Here is a 22249-nt window from a genome sequence, read left to right on the forward strand (position 1 = left end):
CTGGAACCCTTCAATCAGAGAAGAAAAAGTTTGCTTTGAGCCCTCAGAATTTCAAGCAAAGAACTATTTGAATGACTGCTGCTGTTACTGCAATAAGCATCAGTAACAGACTATTTTCAACCCTTAATTACTAGGTTTTGCTTGGCAATTCCACGTAACAACCATGCTGAGTAATATCTCACTGAAAACCAGACTTTTGGAGGTCTACAGAATGATGGAGCAGATACTTAAAATTTTCATCATGACATCTCTCACCATGTTTTTAAAAAGCCCACATCAATTGAGAGAAGTATGCTTTGAAGAACTTCCTGCAATTTTTATTTAGCTTAGAGATATAGTTATTTAGCATTTCAAATAGCCATGAAGTTCAGAAAATGGCCAGTGGCAGCTAAATCTTGGAAAACAGACTTCTAAGTAGGTTTTTTCTAATTAGAATACTTAAGGAAATGTTCAGTTACTTGCCATTACCAAAAAGGGTAATGAACATTTATAGGTCTTTAAAAGCATGTCATGTCAAAAAATCCATATTAACAGACTCATTGGAAAGACATCTGCTGTATTCAGTGACTTCTGCTCTAGGAACTCTGCAAGCAGTTCTGAGATTCCCCACACTTTTAAGCAGGTGGCAGTGCAGGTTAAAGAGACATAGATTTTTCCTGCAGCTGATAGAAACCATGCTTTCCAATTTTCCCATTTATCTCAACCTAAGGTAAAAATATACAGCACTGTTATTGGGTTCCTATCTAGATGGGAACAAGCATGAACTTTGAAATGCACTTCTTTGTTGACTCAACAAAGTATTTCCAGTATTTCTGGATACGGCTTTGTGAGCTTTATTTCTCAGAATGAGACACTGCAGTAAGAGACATAACTCAACCTCTCTTCTTTAATATGACAGTAGGAAGACCTATCTTTTGAAGGGGTTAGGTGATGTTACAGTGCAGTGATTCAGCATCAGCACTCAGTGTCTAATGATAAACATTGATAGCTTTAATAAAAGCAAATTCAGCAGCCTTTCTTCTACTGGACCTTAATTTATGCCACCAACACAGACTCAGCAGTTAAGGCAATAAGGGATTTAGCTCACATTTGAAACTTTGGGTTGCCCTTTCAGTTATTTCAATCTTTTGTGCATAAAATGTTGCATTATCTAGCGTTCATACCTAAAAATCACTAATAAGGTTGATTTTAACATCTTTGACAGCGACATGGATGGTGGGATGGAGTGCACCCTCAAACGAGTTTAATGATGACAGCTGTGTGGTGTGATTGACACTCTGGAGGGATGGGATGCCATCCTCAAGGTTCTTGAGAGGCTTGAAAGGTGGGCCACATGAACCCTGTGAAGTCCAACAAGACCAAGAACAAGGTCCTGCACTGGATCAAGGAAATCCCAAGTACAAATATTGGCTGAGCAGAGGATGGATTGAGAGCAGCTCTGAGGAAAAGGACTTTGTGGTGTTGGTGGACAGGAAGCTGGATGTGAGCTGGCAATGTGTGTTTGCAGCTCAGAAATCCTAACACATCCTGTCTGCAACAAAAGCAGCGTGACCAGCAGATTGAGGCAGGTGATTCTCCCCCTCTGCTCTTGTAAGACCCCTCCTGGAGTGCTGTGTCCAGGTTCAGGGGGTCATCCTGAACAAGAAGGACATCGACCTCTTGGGGCAAGTCCAGAGGAAGCCATAAAGATGATTGAGATGACTGGAGGAAGGGAGCACCTCTCCTATGAGAGAGTTGGGCTTGTTCAGCCTGGAGAAAAGAAGGCTCCAGGGAGATCTTACAGCACCTTCCAGTACCAAAAGGGAGCTTACAAGAGAGCTGGAGAGGGACATTTTACAAGGACATGTAGTGATAGACCTTAAACTGAAAGAGGGCAGGTTTGGATTAGATATTAGGAGGAGATTCTTTACTGTGAGGGTGGTGAGGTATTGCAAAATGTTGCCCAGAGAGGTTACGGACACTCCATCCCTGGATGTGCTCAAGGTCAGGTTGGGGGGAGCTTTGAGCAACCTGGTCTAGTGGAAGGTGTCCATGCCTATGGCAGGGAGGTTGAAACTAGATGATGTCTAGGGTCCCTTCCAACCACAACCATTCTACGATTTTTTATATTTTTAAATTTTATATATTTTATTTAATTTCTACTTTTATCAAATACGTCCTACCTTATTAAACTAAAATAAACAAACAAAATGCAACAACTTAGTTTCATTTAATGAACAGTATGTGGCTTTGATCTCTTGCTAATGTGTGAACAGAACAACTCTTTCTCAGAAGCATTTTTTTTGAGATGACTAGACACATGGTAACAATATCTGTCATGAAGCAGTAGGTTTTTTACTTGGAGATATGAGAAATGTGTGTGTGTGTGTGCAAATACTTTTGTGGAAGTGAAGCAGTGTTCAGGTGGACTGGTTCTGTGGCAGGAGAATACAGCTGGACTTAAAAAATACAGATGAACCTAAAACTGAAGAAAGAACAATAGCTCATTTGTTTTGAGAGTGCAGGATGGATAAAAATCCCAACTTCTTTGCGGGAATTGATTTCCACATTGTTGAAATAGATTTGATTTGGATTTTCACAACATTTAGGCTTTTTCAATAGGAACAAATTGAACTGGTGAAGAAGCATCCAGCTTCTTCTCAGGCTGAAGCAGAGCATACAGAATCAGACACTAAACAATGGTGGTAGAGAGGACAAAGCATGGTAATAGCAGAGGAAAAAGCATTTGATATACCCTGAATATTGCAAGATGAGATTCCCCAGCTCCCTGTTTAAAACCATGTAACCAAAATGCTTAAAGGGTTGTACTGTGTTGAGCAGAGCTTCTGTTGGCCATCATCTGTGTTTCAGAGGAACAAGTTATTATTTTCTTCCTCTTGAACTACATGACTCCTCATTGACAGCTTGGGTTTAACACAAGGACCTCTAACTGAGCAATTACAATTGTGGGAAGGACATAGGACTGTGACTGTGGAGAATGCCAAAGCTGTGCCTCACACCTACTCTGGCACTGGCCATCTGTGGAGTCTCAGGTAATTACATCCTCTGCTTCAACATCCCATGTATAAAAAGAGAAGGATCTCCCTCCCACGTGTCAGGTCTAGAGATAGCAACATCCCCTAGAAAGCTGCTGAATTGTCTTCTCTAAGCCACGGGGAAATAAAACCAACTGGAAATGGAGACTATGCAATCTTGTCCCTGTGGTTTCTCCACAAGCTCCCCTCAGACAGCTCTTTATTACTCCTTCTCCTCACACCCACTTGGGTCTTTGTAGGGTAGCTCCCACGAGAGGAGCCAGCGCCTGTTGTGGGGACCATCCTCTTCCACTCCTGTCACAGAATCACAGATCAGTCAGGTTGGAAGGGACCGCCGTGGGTCACCTGGTCCAACCTCCCTGTTTAAGCAGGGTCATCCTAGAGCACATGGCACAGGATTGTGTCCAGACTGTTTCTGGAATATCTGCAGTGAGGGACACTCCACACCCTCTCAGGACAGTCTCTCACAGTAAAGTTCCTCGTGTCCAGGTGGAACTTGTGCATCAGCTTCTGCCTGGTGCCTCTCCTCCTAGAGGATGGCACCACCGACAAGAGCCTGGCATCCTCCTCTCGACACCCCTACTTTCGATATTCAAACGCGGTGATGGGGTCCCGTCTCAGCCGCCCCTTTTCGGGGTGGGTGCCCTGCGCAGGGCGGGGTGGAAGGGGCGCAGTTCCGCGCAGTTCCGCGCAGTTCCGCGTTCCCGGCCGCGGACACGCGGGGAGCGAGAGGCGGCGGCGGCTCCCGCCCGGCCGGGGCCGTGCCCGCGGCGCGCCAGCGCCCCCAGCGGCGGCAGAGCGCACTCGCACCCGCCCCACGCGTGACTGCCGCGCTCGCCAGCACACCGCGCTGATACGCACCCACCCCCACACACACCCCGCCATCGCAGCCCCCCGCTCCCGCAGGAGCACCCCGGGAGCGCCCCGCAGCCAGCACACCGCTCGCAGACACCCCCGGCACAGAGCCCGCACCCCGCACACGCCCCCGGGCGCGCACACGGCCCCCCCCCCCCCCCCCCCCGCATGCGCAGCGCGGACGCGGAGCTGTCCGAGCGCTGAATCCGTGCGCTCCCGCCCGCCCCATTCCGGCACAGCGCTGGGGATCCCCGCTCCCTCCGTCCCTACATCCCCCCCTCCCTCACACCCTCCCTCCCTCCCCGCAACGCCGACGCTTCCCTACCCAAAGAGGGGAAAAGCAGAGCGACCCAGTAGCCCCACCACCGTTCATAAATACTAATTTTCAAAGCGAAAGGGGAATAAAACATACGGAAAACAGAACTGCTCTCAGCGCTGTTCCCTTTTGCCTGATGCTCCTCGCATAGTTGGGTTTTCTCTTCTTTTCTTTTCCTTTCCCCCCCCCTCCCCCTTTCTTTCCATTTCTTTTCTTCTTATTATTTGGTTGCTTTTTTTTTTTCCCCTCCATCACCAAAAGCAAGTCGGGGGGAACGACTGTGTCTGATGCCTTATCTCTTTTGTGCTGACTGCTGGAGATGAGCCTAGGCTTGACCTGACCATGATTCCAAGGACTGGCACTTCTCTTTTACCCCTACTTTGTAGAGATCCAGACCTTCTCTTCCTGATTGTCAAGAAAATTAAATTATTGCTGAATTTGGAAATCTAGGCACCAGCAGCTTACTTTTTCCCTGCATCTCTCTGGAATCGTTTCTGGGATATTTCCAAATCATCACAGAAAGCAGGAGGAATGAACCGGCAGCTAGTGAAAATTTTGACAACCTTGTTTGCATTTTTCTTAGAGACAAACCACTTCAGGTAGGTGCTACCACTCTGTAATAATATTTGTCAAAAGGTTGTGAGAATCATAACTATAAAGATACTACGTCACAATAGCCTAGTTTGTTTGCTGTATTTTGAGAGTGTTTTGTGTTCATTCTATATAGACTATCCCTTTTTACACTCAGAGACTCGTTGCTTGGTAACAAACACAAAAAATAATAATCTCAAGTTTGGGTGTTCTATTTTCCATTTTCTGATGCAAAGATGTGGGGTTTTTTCACTGTATATCAGTATAGCTAAGAACACTTTCTTCGGCTTTTCTTCCAAAATGCAAATTCTCAGCTCTCGGCAGAGGTTGTTTAGGAAGTTGCTTTGGTTCCCCCTCTTCAATCTTTGGAAATGATTGTACCAGTTTTGTCAGGGATGTAGTTATTTGAAATTAGAGAACCAGCCCTCTGATTTTGGGAAAACCCTGGATCAGACTAGTATTGTGTTCACTTAAAGTACCAGGGTTTCTGAATTTTTTTTTAACATTTCATGAGCTTTTGCTTCAGCTATTGACTTTTTTGTGGTACTAAGCAAACAGGTCCGTCTTATTAACCAGAATAGCATTTAAGATGAGATTCATTACAGTACTGTATGCTGCTGTGCATCTGCACAGACAGATGTATTTGCATGGAAAAGTGCTTTTCTAAGAGTAATGAGGTATACATATAGTGACAGAGTGGAACCGTGTTTATATTTGTGAGCCTGGGTTCACGACACGACTCATAGCTAGTGGGCTCTGAATGAAAACAGAAGTAATTTGTCTAGCAAGAAGTGTAGCATATTATTTTCCAGTTTTTATTTTCTTAACTGAATTATTTCATTATTTAAGTTGGATATATCATCTGCTGTGTATTAAATATTAAAGGTATTTGTAATGGCACCCTGTAATTGACAAAAGCAAAAAAAGAAGCAACCGCCTCCTATAAATGGAACCTGAAAAAAAATATGTGGAATCACACCACGAGAATTTACTATCACCTTGCCTTTTAACAATTCTAGTGAATTGTTTCTCTTTTGTAGCGAGAGAAAGGATTTGATATTTGCTTCTCATTTCAGATGATCACATGTATATGTGATTTTTTTATACTTGCGTGTAGATGCATGAAAATACCCCATGAAAGACTCCTGAAACTGAGAGGTTTCCTTTGGGCAAATATTTAAACAGAGAGTGGTTAAGAAGTCACAGTCAGAATTACTTTTAATTTAGCTCAAAGATAAAGTGGAAACAGAGACAGTGAAATTGGTTGTTTAAGAAGCAAGGTAATGTTTTATTATTAAGTCCGTGCCTCTACACACCAAATATGACCATTTTCATCCTAGTTTCTTTTTCCCTGGGGAACAACCATGGGGAACTCCTAAATTGTCTTTCTCTGCAATATCTAATGTGCTTGCAATATGCAATGTGCTGTGTACACATCATTTCACACACATGATATGGTACCAGAAGTTTGCTCTTAAATCCTTAAAACAGATGTGTTCAAAGACTCACATATAAATACCATAATAAATTTTATTACTCAATGCTCATCGAATGGGGGGTGAAACCCCCCTAAGATTGGTTGTGAATGACTCTGGAACCCTTTTTGCCAGGTTGGGAAAGAATCCAGACACTCTCTAGCATGATTTAAATCTTTTTTGGGTAGCATCTGTAAAAACCAATTTTTTTTCTATCTGTATCTTTCCCGACATTAACAAACCCGGTATTTTTCAGTGTTGCTTTTTTAAGTGTTGCTGGCTGTTTTTTGGAAGTTTAAGACCACCTTAAACCAGTGTTAACATAACATTTTAACAGCATCCATGTAACTAAAATAATGATATAGAGTAGGGTATCAAAGTCACTCTAAGATGTTAAGGTGAAGAGTAAATTGAATCTTCTAAAGTCTTAAAACTGTAAAAAATTTATTTTTAAAGCTAAGATTTTTTCTGAACAGAAAATTGTGTTCATGCATGATACCTAAAACTCATCTTTATTTCTAGAATAAAGTTTTCAGATGGAAGGTAGAGTGTGTTGCTCTTTAAAAATATTAATTGCTACCTTCACTCAATCGAGACAATGTTATTTAGTGCTGTAATTTCTCCATGACTCGAATACAATACAAGCTAAATATTAGCTAATGGTGGCTAATAATTTATTTAGGACGACTTTCTGTAAAGAACATGATTCAAGATCTGGAAAATCCCCCTCACAGACCCTGTCTCCTTCAGATTTTTTGGACAAATTGATGGGAAGGACATCGGGGTATGATGCTAGAATCAGACCAAATTTTAAAGGTAAGTTTTCTAAGACTTCTAATGAATTAATTGATAACTTTTGGGACAAATTATAGGTTTTGAGGGGTTTTTAACCTCTGGGTTTAGGTTATGTTTTCAATAACTTCAGTTTTCCAGTCTTACAGTGCCATGGAGAACAGTTGATCCGTGGGGTGGACTAGGAGACCAGTGTAGGTAATAAGGGTCCAGAGCTTGAAAACCCTCTTTTGACATGACAGTAATGTTCAGCTGTCAGAAAATGCTTCTGAAGACCTTACTAAATTAACATAGTCAGTAGGATTACGGGCTTCACACTAAAACCAAATGAGATGAATTGTTCCTGAAATTTTTAAGCCACAAAGACATTATCATTAAAACTTCCATGCTGAGATATTGTCTTCTTTATAGCAATTGGAAGAAAAAAGAAATCTACATTTTCTTTCAACTCAAAGAAAGTAAAAGCTTCTTCCCCAAGGTAGGGGGAACTCAAGGAATGTACATAGATTTTATCCTGCAAATGCTGAATGAATTATAAGAACCAATGTCTCAGGATCCCTATAAAAGATAGAAACTGTATTCTGTTCGGCATTTCCATGACAGTCCCCTTTTTCTTCCAAAATTTGGACTGATACTTGGAACATCATCACCACCATCCCTGCACAAAGAAAGCTGTCTACTGGAAGATTCTTTTGCAAACATTATTACTCAAAGCAAGTTTTCCTTGCTGTAGTCCTGTAAATCCCTACAGAAGAGAGCACAGAATATCTTGTGGCTTTCTATGAAAGGAGTTGGGAGAGAAGTTTTCATTGACAATATTTAGCATTTTGGGAGAGTCCTATAATTCCACCAAAATCATCTCCTCTATTCCAATTTAAAGCTCAGAATATGGTTTACTTTGAAAACCGATCAAATGCTTTCTCCCTTAACAAATCTTATGCCAATATACATTTGAAACTCATATCTATTAGCTTTGGTCACTGAAATGCATTTTTTCCTGTATTAAGCCTTTTTAGCAGTGCTGTGAAGGTTGATAATGGCTTGAAAAAATAATCGTTTCTTAGCCAGTGAGTGAACTCTAAGGAGAGAAGAAGCTCACATGTCAATGAGAAAAGTGTTTAATTAAATTTAGATCAAAGATCAGTTTCTTCTCTCTGTTCCACATGTGCAAATTACAAGATTTAGAACAAAGTGCCTTTTTTGACTGCTTCCTATGCCTGAGTGAGGAGCAAACTAGTATGGATTTCAGATCCAAAGGTTTGAAAGCTGATAAGTTAAAAAAACCGAGTCAGTGAAGTCGAAAGTCTTTATTTCAGAGTATTTTTCAAAGTGCTTATTGAGTTCCTGAACTGGTGTTCACATCAGCTTATAGTATGTAATATTGCATTAATCTGTCACATTCATTTTGTGTTTGCATGTGTATTAGTGAAATTTCAGGAAACATAAATGAAGGCAGAAATTGCATGAATTGAGCAAGGTATCAATCCTTAAGAACTTATTCTTGCTCTTTAAATGGAAGGGGCACTAAAAAATCTTCATCTCTTGTATCTCAGGCAAAAAACAGTAATAGCAACAGTCCCATGAACATACATGTCTTAGAGACAGCTGTCTATTGCTCCCCAGTATGTGTCTACAGCCTTCATGAAAAACATAGGAAACAGGTTTGTAGCTTTGCTCCCCTCATACTCAAGTGTGTAGAGCAGGTATGGTGTGCACAGTACTCTGTGGTTGGTGCATGCTGAGCTCTTTGACAGACTCTTTTCCCCTCTGAGTCCTGTATTTTGTTTGCATTACCAAAGTGAAGTTGCTGCCTGTTGACACCTATGAACCCTCCCTGGCAAAGCATCTGCCATATTTTGGTTTTTGATTTTTTCCTTAAGTCACGCTCCAGAGCAGGATGGTACTTTGCGGCAGTTTGAACTGATAAGCAGATCTTGAAAGCGTTCTCGTAATGTCGTGTCTGTGAGCTCTCCCAGAGCTCTCAGTCTTCTGGTGAGAGGCCTGAAAGTTCTTGTTCTTTGCTATATTCATTTGAATTTTGGACCTCAGAGTTTAGAACTAGAGAGTTAGGTCATGCAGTTTTGACCTTCACATCACCAGTCAAAACCTTGTAGCTGATAACTCTGTTTATTAGTCAATATCCATGTTCTAGTTGCCCAAGTCTCATTAATGTTTCAAAAAAATTGAAATTTCTTATTGTTCTATATTGCATACTTCTTCCTTTTAAAGAATAAGGACAGCTGCAAAGGAGTCAAAATAAATTTATTTTGCTTGAAGTTAGTGTAAAAAGATTTTATTTTTACTGAGTCTTTACTGTGTCCATAATAAATTTTTTCAGTTTTTAACATTCATAAATATGTTTGAGATAATTTTGGGGGTAAGGCCTATTGTACAATACTGATATTCTAAATCAAATAAATGGAAGAATGTATGAAATGCTGAATGAGTACCTGATTCATAACACTTTCCGTATTTTAAGGAAAGAACTTTTTATCATGAAAGAGGCCACTGGAGCAATGGTTTAAACTAGGGATCTTCTATCTGGCTTTGATATTAGTCTGGGGATAATATTTCTTTACTATGTTTCAGAAGACATTGTGAATCAAGATAGTTGTGCCACTATTCAGCTTCTCCTCGTAGGGTCTTGAGGGGCAGCCGTTTGAGGAGTGGCTGAGGTCACTTGTTCTGTTCAGCCTGGAGGAGACTGAGGGGAGACCTCATTGTGGTCTTCAACATCCCCATGAGGGGAAGCGGAGGGGCAGACACTGATCTCTTCTCTGTGGTGATGGTGACAGGACCTGTGGGAATGGCCTGAAGTTGTGTAAACCAAAACCTCCCCTGAGGTTTAGGTTCAGTATTAGAAAAAGATTTTTCACCCAAAGTGTAGTTGGGTGCTGGAACAGGCTCCCCAGGGAAGCGGTCACGGCACCAAGCCTGACAGAGTTCAAGAAGCATTTGGACAATGCTCTTGGGCACCTGGTGTGACTCTTGGGGTGTCCTGTGCAGGGCCAGGGGTTGGGCTTGATGATCCCGATGGTCTCTTCCAACTCAGTTTATTCTGTGATTCTCTGATTCTACTAGTGCATTCATCTAGCTTTTTCTGCTTTAGACCAGTTACACAGCTTTTTCTGAGTCCACTACAGGCATTTTAAAGTGTCAGAAAAGTCTGATTTCATGGAAATGCAACTGAGTAGAACACATTTATCCTATGCCACTGATTATACAATAATTAAATATACTTTTATGACTAGTTTGAATTACTGGAAAACAACAGCTATTAGATTAATTTTTGAAATAAAGGCTGTGCACTCTAAAGAGAGAGGAAAATGCTACTTACTGGAACAAGGTGTTTTATCCAGATAAAGCATTTCATCATTAGTGACTGCTTTTTCCTATCTTGTTCTTGCAAATTAAAAAATTTAGGAAGATAGTGGGAGAGCAACAGGTGAATATATAAACATTTAGACATCAACAACAGGGTTTTTTTGGTTGTGATTGTTTTGTGTGTGGTTTTCTTTTTGGTTTTGTGCTTGGTTTTTTTCCAGAAGCACTGTATAATGAAAGATACTTTCTCTTCTGTATTGTTCTGTCTTGTACATTCATTTGAATTCAGAGGAACATATTTCTTTTTCTTTTTGATTCACCAAGTGGTTGGATACAAAATGACCAGAAACTAAGAGGGGATATCCCCCTGATAAAAAAGCCTTCTGAAAAGCCAGAAGGAAGTGCCAGAGTGACAGCTCTCAAAATTGCCCTTCTTTAATCACCCTCTGTCAGATATTTAATGCATACTTTTTCATCTTCCACTTACCTTTCATTGAGTTTGAATAGGCTAATAATTTGTGTAAGGACACAGAGGGGAATACTTTTAAATGTAAATATGAAGACTGCGATCCAGTACTAACTGAAGTCCCCGAGAGTCTTTCTGTTAACAGCAAATGTATGCTCATGGTCCTATGAGTTGATTTGCAGTTTCTTCTTCAATTATGACATCAGTTGAGCATGGTTTCTGTAAAGTAATAAAAGGTGAGGCTTGCATGATGCATTTTTACTTTATTAATATTACTTTTCTATTTTTTTTAATGGTAAAACCCAAGAGAATCAGTCTTTTACTTTCTCCAGTGCTCACTTTGCTTTCAAAGTGAAATAAACCTCAGAAACAGCAGCCTAGGGTACCTGTGTTATGAAACTAGCCAAGAATGTGCTTTCTCATTGCTAGAAACCAGGGATGGTGAAGTGGTATCTTAGCTTAGTGTACATTCAGCTCAGGCTCAAGAGCACTCCATGTAATGCCATGATATGAGGGATCAATCTAAAACTGAATCACAACATGAGATGTGGGGCTAATGGAAAGCCAACTTGAATTTAACATTTCCTAGCAGGTGTTGATCTTCAGAGGTTACTAAATTATTTCGACTTTCTAAAACACTTTCATCATCTAACACCACTTAAAATCTAAACATAATCTAGAATTATCAGATAGGAAAAAAACCCCCATTATCTATAGGCACTGCTGTGTCCCTTATGCCAAATACTTTAAGTAATAGGCTGGCTGTCATGCACTGGGCACAGAACAGGGGAGCTGGTCACCAGGAGCTGCAGAAGTGTTATCAGGTATGGAAAATATTTGCAATGAAGATGATTTTCTTTGTATTGAATTTCATTCCATGTTTTAAATTCAATCTTTTCCCATTGTATCATTATTTACTAAGGACTATTCTGATTTTTATGGAATTACGTGGAGGTGTGCAGCAACAGTGCCTATTAATGTTACCCTCATGACTGGATGGTGCAATACAGTGTGAATTAACTTGCTCATAAGCTACTGTTTTGTTAGTGATGCATTTTGGGGGTGTAGGGCCATAGTGCTAAAAGATTAGTCTGTGATTACAGCAGTGTAATGCCATTTTCATGCCGAGTCTGTGGGTTTATATCTGAATAATAAACACATGGACTAAGTAATTTACTGAAAATTAGCCTGACAACTGTTACAGGAAATGGCTTATGCACTTTAATACTTTAACTCCTTGGCAGCAAGGATCAGGTTTTCCCATATGTTCAAACCCATTGCTTACTTATTTGGCCCCTGAGTTGACCAGTAATGAAATGCTTAAGAAACATGAATAGAAAACTCTGAATGACATTTCAGAGTGAAACTAATGGCATCAAGCTTAATAAATAAAAGCAGTTTCTATGCATGTGATAAGAGTCTGCAAAAAGTTGACTTTAATCTAGACATATAAAAGTTGAAAAGCATACCAAAGATAAGCTGTGGGACTGTAGCAATTTGTTCTCTAGTGGTTAACAACCTTCCCACTACACTTCAGGTGGTAATAATTACTGGCCATGAAGTCAGATGTGGTGAATATCCTGTACTGGGCTCTTCTTCACAAAGGGCCAAGTTCAAAGGCTCAAAGGGCCAAGTCCAATGGAGACTCAAATCCTGTTCAGGCAGAGCAGAGTGTAGTAAGAAAGGGCACATTGTTGATGCATTCAAGTTTCAGAGCATGGGATGAAGATTCATTATTGGAGAAGGGAGACTACTGGGCCAGTTTTCATTTCTGGCCAGACCATTGCACTCCCTAAATAGAGTTGCTTAAGATGTCCAAGCATATATTATTAGGAAGGTAAGCCTCTGGTTTCTTTTCTGTCTTGAAAGATCTAAAACTTACACTGTTTCCAGATAAAGCTGTGTACACACATCTCATTGCACGGTAAGATGCTGCACGAGGATACTTACCTGCAGGACATGGGGTTTATTTGGTTTTGGTTTATTTTTCTTCAACTGCAAAAATGAGGCTAAGGAAATGATGCTCAGTCTCTGCCATAGGTATGCACATTTTTGGCAGAAGTATCCTTTTAATTGTGTTTCTTTTAAAACTGCTAGGGGGAAAAAAAAGGGCTATGAACCTTGCACTTCTTCCTCTCTTACTTTAATTTCAAGTTCTTTCTCAGAACATGAATAGGCTGGATGAGTTGCATGGCTACTTAGGTTATGTCTAGGCTACTAGACAAATGGGGCCAGACAGCAGGCTCAAGGCACCCGTGATTATCTACGCTGCTTGGCTGTTTGTTCATTTCCTGGATCTCTTTCTGAGCTTCCCGCAGCCAGCTGATTCCAAGGCAAGCCAGAAAGGCTGTGAGCATGCAGCAGTGTAAAGCACAAGCTAAATAATGCTGCCTGGCATCCAAGCTGAGGATCTGTCCAGGTCTTCTTTTATATATAAATGTTTAGCCACAGTCATCCATATTGTATTGGTGTGTTGCCTTTATTCAGAACCAATTATTTAATTAAGAGATATCAATAGATTTGGCTGTTGTCATGGATCATTATTCAGCTGCTGCATTTACTGCAAAGGGGATTTATAAGAAACAAATGTCAAAGCAGAGCTAAAGACCTTTGATATCAAAGAAGGAAATGCTATTGTTTTGATCATATTCTAATTGAAGGGTAATGTGTTTATCACATCCAGTGTCATGTTCACACTTAAATTTTCTATGCAGTTAAAGCCTGCTTATTTTTTTCCTCTGTAGATTTCCATAGAATCCTACAATGGTTTGGGTTGGAATAGGACTTTAAAGAACATCTAGTTCCAACCCCCCTGCCACAGGAATGGACACCTTCCACTAGACAAGATTACTTAGATCTCAGGCCAACCTGGCCTTGAGAATATCCAGGCATAGGTCATCCACAACTTCTCTGGACAACCTGTTCCAGTGTCTCACCACCTCACAAAAAGAATTTCTTTCTAACATCTGACCTAAACCTACTCTCTTTGAGTTTAAAGACATTATCTCTTGTAAAATGCCCCTCTCAAGCTTTCATGTAGGCTCACTTTAGGTAGGCTGGAAGGCTGCTGTAAGGTCTCCACAGAGCCTTCTCTTCTCCAGGATGAACAGCCCCAACTCTCTCAGTCTGTCCTCATAGAAGAGGTGCTCCATCCCTCTGATAATTTTTGTGGCCCTTCTTAGGACCTGTTCCAAAAAACCCATGTCTTTCCTGTGCTGAAGTTGCCAGAGCTGGATGCAGTATCTCAGGCCGGGTCTCTTGAGAGTAGAGCAAAGGAGGACAGTCCTCTCCCTCTCCCTGCTGCCCACACTGCTTTTCATGCAGCCCTGGACAGGTTTGGCTTTTGGGGCTGTGAGCTGGGTCATGTCCAAGTTTTTGTCCTCAGGGCTGTTTTCAATCCATTCTCTGCCCAGCCTGTACTGGTGTTTGGCATTGCCCCACATACAGGACCTTTCATTTGGGCTCATTAAACTTCATGAGGTTCACACAAGTCCACCTCTCAAGCCTCTCAAGGACCGTCTGGATGGCATCCCTTCCCTCCAGTGTGTTGACCACACCACACAGCTGGGTGTCATGAGAACACTTGCTGAGGGCGTACTCAGTCCCACTGTCCATGTCACTGACAAAGGTGTTAAGCAGCACCAGTCCCAATACTGACATGAGCTGTTGGACTGGGACATTGAGCTGTTGACTGCAATTCTAGAAGGATTGATGAAAGAGCATCCTGCACTCCAGAGTCCCTTATCACCATGCTCAGGGCTCTCTAATCTTTCCTGATACACCTCAGGCTGCTCCTGGCTGTGTCACTGGTGCCCACGTGAACCAGCAGCAGTGGGTAATAGTGGGCTGTATGAGGGTAAGCAGCTCACCTCTCTTGAGAGCACACAGGTGCCTCCCTCCATACCTCGTGGAAGAGTCTCCCACTGTTACCTTTTCTCAGCTGCACAGGTCATTACACAGGGAGCAGATGGAGCTGCCTTGCTCAGTTCCAGCAACAATCCTCATCTGACAGGTCTTTCCTCTTCACTCTCCAGAGCAGTGAAGTGGTTCTGTGAGGGCACCTCAGCCTCCAGGGGAAGTCTCTTCCTCCTGCAGGTCCTTGCTGGTTCAAAGTTCCATTCTTCCACATTACTGCTCCACTCCCTCTGTGTGTGCTGGGGGGGTTCTTGGGTGTTTGGCCGTGGGCTGTGGGTCCGTATAAATCTCTGATTAAGTCATCAGAAAATGTATGTTTGACAGTTCAGCTTCCAAATATGCATTTCACAGTCTTTCACAGACATGTGTGATTTCCAGTCTGCAGAGAGGAGCCCCTCAGATGATGCAGACAGGGTGGTACAGGGTCTGGCAAAACTCTAAGATGAAGGGTGCACAATGTATGGCATAAATAGCGACCTGACAATGTCATAAACACCAAGTCCATGATTAAATTTCTAAATTTGCAGAAATATAAAGGCTCTGATACTGGAAACTGTGCAATATCTAAGCAGTACAGTATATGAGAGAGAAGTGTAATTTGCCAGTCATTCAGTTACTTATGAGAGTTAAATAAGAGCAGCCTAGTGGCTTATTTGAACTGTGCCAACTACCAGCAATTCTCAAGTATTACCAGGGAATGAAGACATAATCATTACTCCTGATGCATCAACTATGTGCTAGCACTTCATGAGTCAGTAAAAGAAGAAAGCATTTAAAAGAGGACTTCGGTGGAATTTGAGCCCACAAACAACCCCCATGTCCCTCCCTGGAAATCTCTGATCCACCTGCTTTGTAACACTTGGCAATGCATTACTGTTTTACTTAAAGTTCCTAAGATTCTCTCAGTTTTGCTCTCAAGTGTGCAAAGAACTGCTCCAGTCTGCTTCACCGAGCACCCACCTCTCTCGTAACCCAAATTCAAACTCTCGATGAGGCACTGCTCCACCTCCATCTCCCTATATGGACCAGGCATCTCAAAGCCGGCCTTATATTCCACAGGAAAAAGATTCCTCTCTCTGTGGATCTGTAATCACTTAACATGCCACGCTGCCACCCCTCTCTGGGTGGCCTGCCTTCCTCTGCAATACATAGAAGAATTTTTTGCTCCAGTTTTCTGTGGAGGGCTGTGAGCCCTTGGCACAAGAGCCCTCTGCACTCCCATGGAGGAGAGAGGCCTGCAGGCAAAAAGACTCTCCCCAGGGAAAAGCAACCATCCAGGTCATGGTGACAAAGTGAACCACCCCCAGCATGCCTTGTTTCTATATGGTAATAGCCGGTACCCAGTTGGCTAATTGGTTTCTACCCCACCCCCTGCCTTTCCCATAAAATGCCCCTGTTTCTGCCCCTGACCAGGGAGCATTTGTTCCTGGCCTTCCTTTCACAGGGGCTGCTGGACAATAAAAGGTACCTCTGTGGAGCTGCCAAACGAGGCTCCTGTTTCTCTGTCCCTGAGTTTGCCTTGGGTGATTTCACAAAGAGCTGAATCACAAGAGCTGATATCACTTTTAGCTGAGAAGTTGCTACACTTGCTGGAATCACCTGCTGCCCAGGGAGGCCGGCCACCGCCCCTGGAAGAGTTGTTCCTTGCAGGACACTCTCTCTAGGAAGGTCACAGCGCACTGCTGCTGACCAGCATAGGACCTGCTGCGGTAGTTTTTCCTCAGCTTAAAGAGTTCTCTATCTGATCCAAAGGAGGATAAATGATTCTGAGAGGTCTATTTTAAAGCAAAGAATTCAAACTTGACTAAGCCAGGGAAAAAATGCAAAGGGAACATGACTTTTCAAACTTTCAGTGTAGCTGCTTGTCTGAGAAAGGATGGCCTTTACTCTTGACCACTTTGATGAGATGCACAGAAGTGCCTGTTGTAGCCAGTACACCTTAGGGGCAGCTGATATGACTGTTACAGAAAGTGTTGTAAGGACAGGGTTTGAGAAACAGCACTTCTCTCACATTTCCTGATAATTGCCCTGACCACTAAGATAGCAGTATTTTTAGCAGTGACCATAGCTGCACTTTAGGATGAATCCCACTTCCTCTGAATAAGAGACAGTGAGAGATATCCCACCCCATTTTCTAAGAAATCACAGCCTTGTAGTCTAAGAGATGCAAGTCAGCATCCCTTCAATCTGAGACAGGCATAGAAGCTCTTAGAAAGGACCCTTTCTTCATGAAATCTCTCAATACTTTGTTATTTGCCACAAAACTGATTGTGTTTTAGAAGGAAAGAATGAAAATCTTACCTGATTTTTCAGTGTACGTTGATCTGGTGCAGAGTGGTCTGAGCAGTGGATCCTGAAGGAGGTACCTCAGCCCTGCTGTAATCACAGTCTCAGGAGGGTGCACAAAGAGCCCATTGCAGATTACTTGCTCTCTGCAGGTGGAACCCCGCTGTGCTGAACAATCATGTTCTGCCCATGGACCACATGGTTCCTCCACAAGGGCCTGGGTAATCTGCACCAAAGCATCAGCCACTACAATTCCTGCCTGCCATGGGGCTGAGATTTCCTTGGCTGTAGCAATCAGTGGGCTGTCTGTGGAAGCACCGTAGCAGAATGATGCTCTTCTCCAAAAGCTAATAACCTCGACCTGTGTGTTTCTGTGTCTCCAAAGCCCAGGGCTGCAGAGCAGCAACTGGGCACATCTGTGACTAGCTGAATTGTGAGCGCTCTCCCTTAAACAATGGTAACCAACACTCAGTTGATGCATACTGCACGAACAAACTCATTGCTCTTCCACCCCAGGAACACAACTACAGGTTATCTCCCTTGCTTTTGTCCTTGGGGAAATATATCTGAGAAAAGGCTAAATGCTTTCCTTAAACTGACATAATTAGTCAGGGAAAACCTAGGATTAAAATTTACCAGACTCATCATGTTAGACTGTCTCTAATGACTACATTCCCAATGTGTGTTGTTTTTATGTCCATGTCTCAGCCTATGAAACTATCATATCAGAATTGCTATTTCTTCTTGCACTGTTTACTATGTCTGATAAAGAATTAGTCCTAAATAATAAATAAAACAACAGAACAGCTTGCTCAGAATGCTGCTATAAACTCTCACACTGCAATTTAAATCAGTTCTTGAAGAGATGCAAATTACATGCATGGTGCGAAAGCAGGAGCATATGCAAAAACTCCTTTTTTTTTCTTTTGTGAATTTGCCTGTTGCCTGTGCATTAACACGTGCATACTCTCCCTCATGTTAAAATAAAAATGAAGATGTGTTCACTCTACATAAGTTTCAGACTGCAGAAATTTTCCTTTTCATACAGTGAGATCCCATCAGATGGAATACTCTGAGGTGTTAAAAGCCTTTGGCCAGTCTGCTTATAGGAAACATCTGAAAATAAGCATCTGGGAGAATTTTTCAGCTCTTTGGCTCTGTACTCCTGTGAATACTTTTGCACTCTTTGGCTTCATACCCCTGAGAGTTTTGGTTTTGTCACACTTCTGAGGTGTGTTTTATGTGAGGTAAAGCATACACAATCTGTTAAAACCAGATTTTAGCTCCTTTTTTAAAAATAAAATAGAAGTTTGACTTATCAAAGTTAAAAATAATTAGGGATAGATTCAATTCAGGTCAATAAGTTTCTTAGTGTGGACATAGTCTCATTTGGATGACTTCGTAGAAGACTTCTGCTCAGCATGACTGTCGGTGGTAGAAGCCAGAAGAAGATCACATGCCCTGACCCTGAAGCATGGTTTAAGTCAGCAGAGACCTCAGCCTATGTGAAAGCTGTGTGGGGCTCCTCACAGCATTGCAGTGAGCATTCTGCATCAAAGAGCAGGTTTGGTATTGATAAAAAGTAAGACAGTCAATTTATAAGATGCTTATTTTTTAGGCTGGCAAAGAGTTCTCATTCCCCTCCCATTCTTCCAGTTGTTTTATATCTATGAAGAACTGATGACAGAAAAAAATGCTTCTGAACGACACCCAAGAAGTACCTTAAGGATGCCTTGCAGTAAAAACATAGATCATTTTTTGTATTTAGGATGTGGAAGACCAGATAGGAGGTTTCCAAAAGGAAAGGAGATGTGTGAGGGAGAGGGATAGGAGGCTGAGTTAAACAAGCAACAGATCAACTGATGGGAGTATTGAAGATGAGAGTCAGTATGGAGGAATTAATTTCAAAATAATCTTCTGAATACATTGTGTGGAAATTAGTTGAATTGTAAGGAGGTAAAAAATGGGAAATACTTAAAAATAAAAGGAAAATTTTATTTTGTTAGTGCAAGATGTGGTGGGTGTTTGGGTCAGTGTCTTTGATCTGTTGCTGATTGACATCTATACCAGCTCCTGATCATTTCTGTTGTCATTTGTCCGTATCACTGAACCATCCTATCTGTTTAAATCACATTGTTCACCTCTGTCCCATGTATCATTTGGTGTATAATTCCATATCAGCCATAAATCAATGTCTGCTCTCTAATATTAGTCACCCAAGCTGCTTTTATAATTCAAGTCTTGCATATGGCTTCAGACAGTAAAACAAGGAACATTATGGAGAAAAAGCTGGCCGAATTGTGAAATAAAGTGACTTTCTGAGGCTCAGAGGAACAAGAAAGAAGTTAAAATCGATTCTGAGTTCTTTCTGTGGCCACAGAGATAGGTATTGTCTAAGCCCTGTATTTGAGACTATAGTTATTGACACTTATAGCTGAGCTTCCATTAATTTCTGCAACACAAGATCAGAATTACAAAGAACAAAGTAAGACACATTTAGAGAGAAATGAACAAAGTAACATTTCTTTTTAAAGAAATATTTTGAAATGAGTATGCCAAGAAAAAGTAATCAGTTCATTCTGACTGAAAATAGAAACCTAGGCTGGTAACAACATTTTAAAATTATTATTAATACTTTTCTTTCTTTTTTTTTTCATTAAGTAGATCTTCCCTCTTGCCTTCTCTTTTCAGTGAACATATTTATATCTTGTGGTTCCATGCAGTCTCTTGGATGAATTGGCTACTCTGGTTTCATAAAACATTATTGATAAGATTACCCAGAAGGAGTTTGACTGACCCTGTGCTGGAGTGCAGATTTCATGACTGTAGATGTAATACCATCTTTTATTTAACCACATTCAGGAGTGTCCCAGGCCTCTGCATACCTTATGCAGTTCACATGCCAATGAGCAGGGAAGAGCTCTGTTTTCATTAATGCAGGGCAACTGAGCAGTTTCTCAGGATCAGGTGTGAGGAGCATCTCTGCTACCTGCTCTCCGAGAGGCTGAGAGACACTTCACACTGTTTTGTGATAAGAAGAGAAAAAGGGGTCTGGATCTTTTAATGTCAAAGGAAAAGCAATCAATTCCATTTGCCCAAATATTATCCATTGCTCTGTTGCATTGGAACAAGGAAAATTTTAAAAAGAGATGCCTTGAGAAGAGATGCTTGTCATGACTTGGGAATTTGAAAGATTAGTGTGTGCCGGTTTGGCCAAATTTAGAAATATATCCTCTGCGAGAAGGCAGGTCACAAGCACTCCCTCCCCCCCAACCAGGTTTGGGAAAAATAAATTTTCCTTGAAGGAAAGTGAAAGAGATAAAAACTGTTTATTTAATAAACACATGGGAAAAGGAAAATAATGCTAAATAATAAAATCTCTCACTATGGAGAAAAAACCTGGGAAATATTAGAATCCTCCCTTTTGGTCTCCCTTCTCCTCGGAGCTGGGTCTTGGCCAAGGGCCAGGCCCTCTGTGCTCGGTGGAAAGTCCTCCCGATGCGTTCGGATGTTGAAGCAGCCCAGCAGAGAAGAAAGGAAAAAAATCAGAGTCCCAGGAAAACAAAGTTCAACTCTCTGGAGGCAAAGGAGCTGAAAAAACAACTGGCCGAAAAGCTGGCTGGAAAAGAGAACAAGCCGGGTGTTTCCCTCTTCTCTCTCTCTCCTGCCGCCGCTGAAATGCAGACTGCTTTTTATCCCTGTGTCCTTGGAACATGATAACAAACTGCAAACTGCTTTGAAGAAATTTTGCTCAGTTTAAAGGCATGGAAAGGCACAAAATTAATTTCTGGGCATAGGGCAGTGACATGGGATACACATCATAAAGTCACCCCAAGACAAGTGGAAAGCTCAGAGAAAGAAAAACAATTTCATAGACATATGAAAGATTAAAAGATTGATTTGAATATTCTCAAAGTTGACATAAATTCTAAATAACTGCACTCAATCTTGTAGTTCCAATGGGAAGTTTCCAGATGTAAGATTTCTGATTCAGTGTTTTTTAGACTTATTTCCACAGTATCATTTGCACATGGAAGACTTTAGCTCTGGGACTGGCTGCACCCAGTCACAAGTGTTGCTGAGGGTTGTGTAGAAATATCTGAGTGAGCTTTCAAGTGATTTGCTCAGAGATGCACTGCACAGCACTGCTATGATACAGAGCTCAGCACAAGCTATAATGTCTGAGGTTAATGGCCTCCAGTGAATTCCAGCCTGCCATGACTACATTGGTACCATCCCTCAAACTACCTACATGAAAGACAGCTCTAGCACATTTGTACAATCCGTTGTGACTGCTATGACTATATATTCTTTGTAGACTAGCTCAAGTTAGCTGGGTAAATCAGGAGCATGTCAACTGTTTAAAGGGCTTTTCTTTTCTGACCTCCTGGTTTGTGAGAAATAGTGTGAGCGAGATAAAATAGTGCCCAAAAATTGTTCTTGTTCAGTGCCTGTTAGATTAACTATGTGGATATACCCACTGTAAGCCAGAGCTGACAGTAATGTATGTTTCTGTTATCAGCCTCAGCAGAAAGTCAGGGAAGAATGAACACTTCATATGGCCTATCCTGTAATGCCAAATGCAGAACTGAGGAGGCTTTGTAGAGTGTGACTTACCTTTCTCTTCCAGAACTGGGTCTATGGACAAAAGCATTCACTGAATGTGAAGCATGCCAATCCAACAATTTTCACAAGAGCTTTAAGGCACAAAAAAGTGCATCTTAGCAGGGATTCTCCTTCCTTGAAATGTTGATAGGATTTTACCAGCATGACTCCTGTTACATTCAGCAATAGTCCCACAGCTGAAAACTCACATACCACTTCAGGAATTGACTATTCACTGTTTGAGTTCGAACTGTGTCAATGTATATATATAGAGAGATGGCTTTAGCAGTACTTACTCCAGAGAATTTTCTTTCTGTGACTCTTCCTATAATCACCTGGACCTGACAATCACTGGAGTATTTGTCTTGGGAGGCCTCAGTGGTATTTTGCTGAAGGAGAGCTTTCAGTTCTGAAATATTACATGCCCTTTTTACATCCAGGTCATCTCATAAGGCCACATACTTGCTCAGATGCCTTCTCAAGTAAGTGAAGGGAAGCAGCTTAAATCTTCATGTAAGAGTTCTCTTTTTGTTATTTTGTTCATGTATATTTGTGTGCGTCCCTGCATGTGCACTTCTGGAAACAGGAA

The 22249-nt window shown here is 41.6% G+C and overlaps 1 protein-coding gene across 2 annotated transcripts in view; it reads left to right on the forward strand.

Moving 5' to 3' along the window:
- Positions 1 to 4737: 4737 nt before the first annotated feature.
- Positions 4738 to 22249, forward strand: part of GLRA2 (glycine receptor alpha 2) — a gene marked incomplete at both ends in the record, with an annotated part of 121329 nt that continues 103817 nt past the window's right edge. For both annotated transcript variants that reach the window (XM_082277533.1, XM_082277532.1), the window contains 2 exons: positions 4738 to 4805; positions 6955 to 7088. In XM_082277533.1, coding sequence (XP_082133659.1) covers positions 4738 to 4805; positions 6955 to 7088 — 202 coding nt within the window. The remainder of the gene's footprint in view (positions 4806 to 6954; positions 7089 to 22249) is intronic.

The sequence above is a fragment of the Coloeus monedula genome (genome assembly GCF_965178545.1).
Source record: "Coloeus monedula genome assembly, chromosome: 3".
NCBI classification, from domain to species: Eukaryota; Metazoa; Chordata; class Aves; order Passeriformes; family Corvidae; genus Coloeus; species Coloeus monedula.